Genomic DNA, 10,780 nt, shown 5'->3' on the forward strand with positions numbered 1-10,780 from the left:
AAAGGAAAAACTCAATGCATCATGGGAATCCCCCGCAGCCTAGGCCTATTGCAGCCTAACTAAGGGAAGATTTAGGGTCACCTGATCCAGCCCTAAATATATGCTTTATCAAAAAGAAAAGTTTTAAGTCTAATCTTAAAAGTAGACATAGTGTCTGTCTCCTGAATCCAGACTGGAAGCTGGTTGCACAGAAGACAGGCCTTAAAGCTGAAAGCTCCCATTCAACTTTTAAATACTCTGGGAACCACAAGTAAGCCTGCAGTACAAGAGCGAAGTGCTCTATTGGGGTGATACTATTAGATCTGTAAGTTAAGATAAGGCCTGATTATTTAAGACCTTATATGTGAGGAGAAGGATTTTGCAGTGTCAAATAACAAATGTTTGAAATGTGCACCCTTTAATGCCTCCTCTCACCTGTCTTTCTCCCACACAGGGCATTTACAGCTGTATCCATGGGGTGCAGATCGAGGAGAAAAGCAGCTCTGCATTGAACTCGCCATCAGCCACCATGAACAACACCCATTCGAACATCATGCGGCTCCTACGGACAGCCAAGAACATGGCGTCCCTGTCAGGGGTGAACGGCTCACCACACAGCGCTTTGGACTTCATCCGTCGTGAATCTTCTGTTTACGACATCTCCGAACATCGGCGCAGCTTGGCGGGCCACTCTGACTGCAAGCCACCCTACATGCCAGAAGACAACATGTTTAGCGACTACATCAGTGAGGTGGAGAGGACGTTTAGCAACCTGCATCTTAAGGACAGCAATTTGTATCAGGACCATTATCTACACCACCATGGTTCAACTTTAGGGCTTAGCGGACCTCCTCCCAACAGACCCCATAGTTTGGGTAGTGCTAGTTCTTTGGAGGGCGGCATGTTTGACTGTGACAGCCTGGGTGGAGGGGTGACCCCTATTTTTACCACTCAGCCCTGTTCAGCACTGACCCACAGGAACATGAGCAAGTTTGACCTGCTGTCCGGACAGACTCCTCCCTCGGGCCAGAGCTTCAAGGGAGGCCTGCCCGACCTATATGGGAAATTCTCCTTCAAAGGAGGTGCCTCGAGTTCCACTTACATCCCTGGACATAGCTATTGTCCAGGGAGAGGAGATGATGATGGGAATATACGCTCAGATGTGTCAGACATTTCCACGCACACGGTAACGTACGGAAACCTGGAGGGTAACGCCAAAAAGCGCAAACAGTACCGGGACAGCCTGAAGAAGAGGCCGGCCTCTGCCAAGTCCAGACGGGAGCTAGACGAGATTGAGCTGGGCTACAGGAGGAAACCTTACCACATCAGTCACCACCACTATCACGGGCACCGCTCTGGTTCCCCACCGCTGCTGCCCTCTGAACGCAAGAGGGGTGGCGGAGGAAGCGGGGGAGGTGGAGGAGGGAACAATGATGGGAACTCTTATCTTTTCAGAGAAAAGGAGAGCGTTAGAGATTTTTATTTGGACCAGTTTCGGCCCAAAGATGGTGTCCCTCAGTGGGAACACGTGGACTTGACTGAGGGTCCCGGGAACAGAGACGGAGGAGTAAGTACCTGCACCTCCCTGGTACCAGTGGATGACTTTCTTCAGAGCAAACCCAAGAAGTCTGATTCAAAGAGCGGGGGAGGTTCTGGATTGGCTGGGGGAGAGTGGGAGTGCAGGAACTGTCGGGCTAGTGGGGGACTGGGGAGCAAGCAGATGTCATTGCATGGAGGTGGCTATGGTGGCGGCATGAGTTGTGGGTCCTCGGGAGGGGGAGGCAGTCGTCCCAGCTCCGCAACCTGCATGCGTTGTGAAGGCTGTAAAAAGACAGGAAACCTCTACGATATCAGCGAGGACAACAACCACCTTTTGGAACAGATGGGGGGTGGGGCGGGTGGGGGAGGAGGGGGTGGCATGGGCGCAGGCCCTCAGTCTCAATCTCAGGCACAGCAGAGGCGGAAGAGCGGCGGTTTCGGTAAGCCACTTCGGCGGCAGCACTCGTATGACGCATTTGTCGACCTGCAGAAAGACGAATTGGGTGGGATGGGCAGTTTGATGGGAGGCTTAGGAGGAGGTGGGGGCATGAGCGGTGCAGGCATGGGTGGAATGCTGCCCCCACCCAGAAGTGTTAGCTTGAAGGAAAAAGAACGCTACATGGAGGGCAGCAGCCCCTTTGCGCACATGTTTGAACGCCACGGGGGCTCCGAGAGGGAAAGGGAAAGAGACAGGGACCCATTGTTTTACGGAGGTGAGAGCCGGTCGGGCCTCTTCAGAGGCGGAGATGGTGTCCACCGCCGCTCAATAGGGGAAAGAGACATGAGAGACAGGGACAGGTCTTTGATGGAAGGAGGGGGCGGGGCAGGGTTCTCTTTATCCAAATCACTTTACCCCGACCGGGTAAACCAAAACCCCTTTATACCCACTTTTGGCGATGACCAGTGTCTGATGCACGGCGCCAAACAATATTACATGAAAAAGCAACAGCAGCAGCAACAAGTTGCCAAAAACAGCCGAAGTGACTTCAGGAGCCAGATGAGTGCAACTTCGTATCTGCCAACATCTGCCACGGCAGCCGGGGTGATGTCCAGCGCGACGCCCCGGTTCCCGAAAGAGCTCAGCCTCGGTGGAATGAACCACCACGGTTCCATGCTGGGGGTCGGACCCCCGCGTCCCTTCAACGGAAGCAATGGCCATGTGTATGAGAAACTCTCCAGCATTGAGTCTGACGTGTGAAAGACAAATATGGGAGGAGGAGCGGAGGCGAAGGAGGGGGGAGTGAGGAGAGCAATAGAGGCGCATCTAGTTCTAGGAGATCAGGGATGACTTTAAAGACGCTGTAGACACACTTTAACCCTAGCCCATATTGAGATGTTAGGATTGGGAGGAGGGGAGGTAAGGGATTAAAGGAGGAAAAGACTGAAAGGTGGAGACTGAAATATAAAATAATGCGTAGAAGTTTTGATTTTTGCAAGAAATAATGGGAAACAAATCAGGACACCCTGAGGAAGTGTGGGATATCGCCCCCTTCTCTCAGAAATGGCCAAAGCTACTCTACTTTTATGTCCAAACACGGTCAATAAACATCCTCCCCTTAACTCAAGTCTACCATTTTCCATCCACCAGTGTGGCAGAAGTCAGTGTACTCGGTCGGCGTCGCAACGAGGCCGACACCTCTTCATAGTCTGCTATGGGACGTGTCGAGCCTGCTGCGATTCCATGGCTGTCTGAAAGGCTCCCTGCTGAGCGCTCACGAGGAAGGACAGCGAGAGCAGAGACGGGATTGAACTGCCCATCTGCCCCAGTGTCACAGCGGAAAAAGTAGATAGGGTCACGTTTGCTGGAGCGGCGACACGGGACGATGACTGCTGCTTCCCCGTCTTTCTCACGCTCATTCAGGACGGAGACAGCCCTGTCTGTCCATCTCTTTTCGCAATGCACTTCAGTTCTCAATATCTCCTCTTTCTCTCCGCCCCACAACCCCCCCATGCTTTTCCTCCTCCTCCTTATCCTCGACGCCAAAAGAGCTGATCTTGTTTGCTGTGAGAAATACAATCAATGAATGATAATAAGATATTCTTATAGAAAAAAATAACAGGGTATAAGAACAACAGTAATACTGATACAGTTGTGAATAACAGAGATGTTTAGTGCTGATTATAATAACACTGCTTATAATATCACTAAGTTTTTACTTGTTTTGTGTTCTCGCCGTAAAATCTTTCACTGCTGTTTTTAGCATCTGTAGTTGCAGTCTGTCTGCCCCTAGTGGCAGCAGGAAAGTTGTTCTCAGCTCAACCAACAAGCCAGAAAAACTGATTTTTTTTAAATTTGAAAAAAGAAATATTTGTTTTTGGTTTTCTGTAGAATGCTCTTACTACATGTTCATGCATTTATTTGCTCCTTGTAGAAAAACAAGATCTTGAAGATGTATTTGGAGTCGGCAGAAACACGACACTTAACATTTAAAGGCATCACAAGTGCACAGACACGCGCGCACACACGTTCGGTTTCTGTCCATCTGAACTTGTGTTCTTTTGAGCGATGACGTGCCGACGGGAGCTGAGGATGCTTGGGAGGAAGGACGTGCCTTAACGGTCTCCGGTGGAAGTGTCCTCCAAGTTCACAAGCGGCCCTCGCGCAGCAGCAGCCACCACCAGGACGGACCGGCAGGCTTCATAAAGGCCACTCGGCATTCTTGGGGTCACATTTATGAGCCAAAACTGCAGTAAAACAAAATCAAAGATTTACAGCGGGTTTTGAGGCACTGCTGCTGCTGCTGGTGGTGGTTTAGATACAAGATACCGTTTAAGATCTTTTATAACTTTGTAAAACAGTGTATTTCATATGTCAAGTGTGGGCAGCGTTTTATGAGCCACCTGTATTCAGGATGTCCCATTGTCACGGATAGACCGATGAGTCTCAGTTCACAACATTGGCAGCCTTTAGAACACTTGTTTTTATTCAGGTTACACAATGACAGTCATCAGGCACTTAACTTTTTCTCGGCCTCTTCACCGGTATCCTGTCGAAGGCGTTACTTTTCGCTGAGCGGGCCGAGGGGCTCGCACAGTAAGCTTTTGTTTGGACATCACGTGTGATTAATATTTGCGCTGTCGTTTACGTAGGCGAAACGCTGCAAAAAGAAAAGAGAAATGTGTAGGAGGAGTGTTGTCGTCCCGCGACAACAATGCTGATGGAAGTTTGAGCAGAGAGGAGGATGTCTATTTGAGAGACTGGCTGATTGCTTTTTACTTTGACTGATGTACATAGTCTTTTTAGCTGAAGAGGCCTAATTTCTTGGACAGGACTTTTTACTCAGTGTAGGTTCAGGCACTCAGTAGACATGCCTTATCATCCCATTGCCCTCGCCCCCACCCTGAGCTGTCTGATGATGACTCATCGCATTACTGTACAGAACAGAGGGAGCCCTGGTAGTTCTTTAAAGGTCTGATCTTCGATTAGTTGGTGTCAAAAAGTTCAAGGGCTGCTGGAGATTGCGCGGGGAGCGCCGGTCCGAGGAGTGTGATCTTTATCATTGTCGACCACTATATCTTAAGGCACCAGTGGAACGGACTGGGGAGGATATGCACGCGCACACGCGTGGAGGGAAGCGAATCAGGATCGAGTGATAACAGCTGTTCTTTTTTTAAACACTAACTCTGTTGACAACTATTCATAAATTCAAAAACTTGTCCTCCTCCTCTTCCTCATCCCTCGCTCCACAGATCACACTGTCAAAGCGAGACTTATCGAGCTAGCCTTAAATCCGACTCATCTGCCCCCCACACACCCTCCTAATAAACAGATTGGGATCTCTGGAATTTTTATATGCACACATTTTGAAAGTTCAGGTCAACCATTAAAAGCAAGCTGGTATAGGAAGGAGAACGGCCAACGGGGAGTTGGGGGGGGGAGGGGGGGGATTCGACAAGGAAATAAGAAGAAGAAGGAGACTTTGCAGTGGGTATCAATCAGCGTCAGCATTAGTATGTTAAATCTTTACCTTGTAAATAATAATATATTTAAAAATCTTTTCACTTTGTACAGTAAACAGACAGACAGGATGTAACTTTCAATATGTTTTACAGCAATTTAAGAAATAAAGAAAACAAACATAAAAACTCGTAAAAACTGAAAAAAAATCACACAAACAAAAATATGCAAAATATAGTTAAGACACAGATATTACTAATCATAAGTGATATAATTGAAGCTCTTTTTTTCTTTCGATCTCATGTTTACTTAATTATAATAGTTTACCAATCAGTATACTGATTATGTTAAGAATTATGCTTTTTTTCCCCTTTTTTTTCTCTTATTTTCACTCAAAGTGTCAGAGGATAATTTTAATGTAGGTGTAGACTTTGGTTTTTTTTAAAAAAAAAAAAAGAAAAAAAGAAAAAAAAACAAGGGGGAAAAGTTTAGTTTTAGGAGTCTTCGCTAAGTTTCCCTTGGATTGTGTTAGATTCTCTCTTTTTAAGGTAAGCTATTCTTCATGCTTTTCGAGCGCAGTTCAATTATCTAAACATTTATGTAATACAATATTACATGTATACAGAGATGATATTTGCATATAGAGGCAGTATATTGTGATCCTTCCTGTTAAGCAGCGATCTTGTTTAAAAAAAAAAAAACTTTAAAAAAAACCCTAAAAAAAACATTTGTGGATTTTTTTTTGTTTGTTTTGTTTTTGTTGCCCGTTTCTTTTTCGATGTGGGCTCTAACGGTGATTGCACACAGAATTTAGAGCCATTGTCAGTCCGGCCTATCCTGTTATATCTCTGTTTGGGATAGACATCACTGTGGTAAATAAGGAAGATACAACACACACACACACACAAACACACCACACACACACACACACACACACACACACACACACATGCACACTGGACTTGCCCCAGTGTTGATATTGTGATATTGCTGAGGATTTAGGCACAATCTTGTGGAGAAAACCGTGAACGAGTGCAGTTTCATCTCAGTTATGTGAAGCTGAAATGCATTTGTACAACCCCTTATTAAAAGGTGAAACATCTCTTCCGTCTTGTCTCTGTGCAGCGGTTTCTTTGTTCTTTTCTCTTTGCTATGGGTGAATAAACTGCCGTTGCACCGTTTTCGCTCGCTTGTTACTCAACTGTGTTACTTGACAGCTGGAAACAACTCAAATGCTTCGGATCCTGATTTGTTTTGTGCGCCACCTTGTATTTGTCTGTTTGAGAAAGGAAGTATCGTTTGTAATCTGTTGAGTACATATTCAGGTTTTCTTTTCTTTTTTCTTGTTTTCACACAGTCAGAAGCGATTTCCTCGCTCTTATTCTGTATGGTACTGATGCCAATAAGTCTCTATAATCTTCTCATCAGCCCCGAGAGGAGAAATTCATCTCTCTTCTGTTTGCCCCCCCCTTTTTTTTTTTTTATCTCTAGAGGGCTTGATTGAAAAGTGAAAAAAGTATCGGTGTGCACATGGTGTGCACCTAAACTCTGTTAGGTTTGCAGATTTTTTTTCTTATTCTCCTCATTTGCAATAAACAGCATGACCAAACAGAAAATCTTCTTACTGTACGCCACATTTTATTTTATTTCATTTCATTTTGTCAGGATTTGGAGGGTAACTAGTTTGTTACCATTGGTTGGGAGGTGTACCTGACGCTGCGGTGAGCATGCTATCATCAGACCTTTAGCACCTCCAGCTTTAGATCGGGCAGTGGTGCAGAGTAAGCAGGGCTCATTTGGAAGCCTTTATTTCCCTTAAGGCCAAATTGTTCCCACCTTCCCTTCTCTCTGCACACATTTGTTCAGATAGCCCACATAGGGCAAAACACTGGCACTTTCCCCCTTTTTTTCCTTGTCTTGTCTTGTCTTTTTTTGGGGGGGCAAATTAGCAGGCTGGAACATCCTGAGAGTGGAGGATGTAAATATCACCCCAGATGACGTGTGTGTGGGGTTTGTTTTTTTTTGTCAGTATTAATGACACATGGGACCAAATACCAGCCTGACAGTCGTCTGCAGGGAGCGATGTAATGGTTAATCTGACTTGTTGAAAATGCTTTTTTCCCCTTCTTTTTTTCTATGTGTATGTTTTGGATAAAGGGTATTTGAGAAGTTTCTCATATTTCCAGCTTTCATAATTGACTCTGAACTGCTAATTTTGTAATAAATAAGTGTGATTTCACCCGGTGCAGACAGAAGGAACTATACTGTGATGTTATATAGCTGATTTATTCTGAAGGTCCGTGTGATTTGTTCATTCTTATTCATGACAGAAAATATTTTAAGCCTCTCTTTATGTGTGTTACAGATCTCGCTTTTTACTGACGCACACAAAACTTTCTACGAAACTGTGTACAGTTTGTTTTGTTTTTAATATTGCTATTTTCCACCGTCATCATTCACAGATTGAGAATCGGTCGCGCTAACTGGGTGAAAATTGCCGATGACATAAGGGGTTGCTACCAAATGTATTTCACAAGGTTAACAGGTTTATGAAATCACAAACATAGCCTGATTGAATTAACTGTGGGTGACAAAAAACAATGTAACATAGAAATAATATCAATTGTATACATAATATTATTCTTGGCCATTCTTTTCTCTTTTTGTGGCCCTTTACTTTGAAACAATGCCAAAATTTTTACACCGTACAAACAGAAAAACCACACAAAAACAAATAATTGTACAGGTTGTGTATATACTGAATACTGGGGAAAATATTTACCTTCATTTTCTTTTTTTTTTATGGAAACAAAGTAATCTCAATAACAAAATTAACCACATCATGACAAAGTTGCAAAAAAACATCATTAAGGTACTTCTAATAAGGATCATACTGATATCTACAATTATAAGTGCTGACATAAGACTATTCTTTCTCTTTGTACATGATGAACAAAATGAAGTGTTGAGTATTAATAATAAAAAACTATAAGTTTCACGCGTATGTGGTCTCTTCTTAAGCTTTTTGGTGTTTATCTGAATTTCAAAGAATTGGTGATAGCCTGTAGATAAATGATGGACATGGCCACTATGACATCATTGGGAAGTCTCATTCTGAGCTTTTGCCCAGTACCATCTTGGTATTTAAGCATCTGATAAAGAGAGGGCTTGACTAAGGAGGGATAGAGTGTGCCTACATGCTAGTGACTTGGCAATCATTAGGTGCAGCAAACCCTGTTTTATGGTCTTTATGGACACTAATGGGGACCATAATCATAAAGTCACCAAGAAGGTGTTTACTGAGGTCAGAACAGTGAACCACGAGGCTCTTTTCCCACAGTCTCTTTTTTGTACCCTTAACAACACCTCAGTATATATCAGGGATGGGCAACTCGAGGGCCGGTGTGCTGCAGGTTTTAGATGCGTCCTTGATCCAACACAGCTGATTCAAATGGCTAAAATACCTCCTCAACATCTCTTGAAGTTCTCCAGAGGCCTGGTAATGAACTAATCATGTGATTCAGGTGTGTTGACCCAGGGTGAGATCTAAAACCTGCAGGACACTGGCCCTCGAGGCCTGGAGTTGCCCACCCCTGGTATATATCAATAAAAATGTGGTTTGACGACCATGAGACCATTTTCAATAGTAGCTGCATAGACAGGGATCACCCTTGCTCACTTCTGATGTCACAGCCAATCATTTTGTTCTATAAGCTGGCCTGAAATGTCATAGAAACTGCGCAGTTTAGAAAAGAGCTTCAAGAGTTACTCCTATTAGGCTTCCAAACGGTAAAGAGTTACAGCACTTGAATGTTGATTTCACTTTCCAAGCAATGTCCATCTTTTATATACAGTCTGTGGCACTGAACCATACATGAACACACTTCTGGACCCCCTTCAACTCAATATGTATCTATGCAAGCTTGGATAAGGCTGCATTCAAAACCGACTTACTAAGAATACCGTCACTGAAGATGAATCTGTTACAGGGTTACCTAACTCATTAGAGTACATTACCATAATTAGCTTGCTCATGTTGGTTGTAGTCCACAGGGTGTTTAGCCTATTTTACCTTTGAGTGTGATAACTTTACCTTTGCATAGCAAGTTGATATTTGCAGCGTGCCCTCCACTACATCACTAACCACAAGATTACCAGTTTTGGCTGAATGCCAGCCACCATGGTTTCAGAGCTGAAGGGCTGGCATCTCCTCTTCAATGTGCCTCACCACCAGGGATGTGAGATGGCACTCAGCATATACTGTAGGTGCTTTACTAAATATGAATTAGAGCCCCTTAACAGCTGACAGGTGCTTAGTTTCACCCAGTAACAGATTGTTTATTTGAGACGAACCCTTTTTTATGCTGCTACGAAGAAGTAATTTGAGTTTTTACTTTACACATATTACTTTAGTTTTATGCAAGAGAAGCATCTCTTGCGTATGGCTTTCATGTCCCCAGGCTTTCACACAGTTGGTCTTTCCACTGGGCTGGAAGCAGTCGGTTTAGTTCTATACGTTTCCTTTATCCCCCCCCCTTGTTTGAGCATACCAGCCTAATTTAAAACCCTTCATGTGGGTATTTCTTCTCTTCCCGCTCTCGTTCATAGACACATTCGTCATGGTGCTTGCAAATGCATCATCTCTCTGTCACACACAAGTTGGCTCTCTATCTCTCATATCTGGCAGAAATGACAGGAATTCCTGGGAGAGGGGAAGAGCGATGGAGAGGGCTGCATGAGAAACCAGGGCCATATGGTGACGGTATGGTGGAGTGCCTGGGTCTGGGTCTGCCCTCTCTACAACCCACACTGCTGCTGGCAGGCCGCACAGCCTCGTCTGATCCCGTCCAGCCCCCTCGGGGTTCTCTCAGGCTGCTCTCTCAGGCTGCTCTCTCCTCTACCCCATCACTAACTCTGCTCTGATGGACCCTCACAGGACTTTGTCAAAGTGAGAGACCCCTGTCCTTAAGCACAGCTGTTGCTCTCAAATATAAGAGGTCCAAACTACACTGGCGCTCATTAATTCACCTCTAATGAAGTGTTTTAACACAATGTACCCACAGTGTCTTTTAGAAGACATAAAAGGTGCCTGTTATGCTCATTTATGGCTCCATATTTTAATATGTGCACCCAGTTTTACATAATTACTTGTTCAAAATATCCTTATTTATCTAATACTGTGCCTAGATAGAGTCCTCTCGTTTTCACCTTGTAATTTATAATCATTGCCGTAGATAGATAGATAGATAGATAGATAGATAGATAGATAGATAGATAGATAGATAGATAGATAGATAGATAGATAGATAGATAGATACATATATAATGTGGTGGCAATATTAGAAATATGCATTCTTACTGATA

At 44.3% G+C, this 10,780-nt stretch overlaps 1 protein-coding gene across 5 annotated transcripts in view; it reads left to right on the forward strand.

Annotated features, from left to right (window-relative positions):
- The window catches only part of LOC102313818 (glutamate receptor ionotropic, NMDA 2B), a 141,005-nt gene extending 132,593 nt beyond the window's left edge, over positions 1 to 8,412 (forward strand). For all 5 annotated transcript variants that reach the window (XM_005940750.3, XM_042220232.1, XM_005940751.3 and 2 more), the window contains one exon: positions 434 to 8,412. In XM_005940750.3, coding sequence (XP_005940812.1) covers positions 434 to 2,716 — 2,283 coding nt within the window. In that variant the 3' untranslated portion in view covers positions 2,717 to 8,412. The remainder of the gene's footprint in view (positions 1 to 433) is intronic.
- Positions 8,413 to 10,780: the final 2,368 nt, after the last annotated feature.

The sequence above is a fragment of the Haplochromis burtoni genome, unplaced genomic scaffold, assembly GCF_018398535.1.
Source record: "Haplochromis burtoni strain Fernald_Lab_line unplaced genomic scaffold, NCSU_Asbu1 Contig_45, whole genome shotgun sequence".
Taxonomy (NCBI): Eukaryota; Metazoa; Chordata; class Actinopteri; order Cichliformes; family Cichlidae; genus Haplochromis; species Haplochromis burtoni.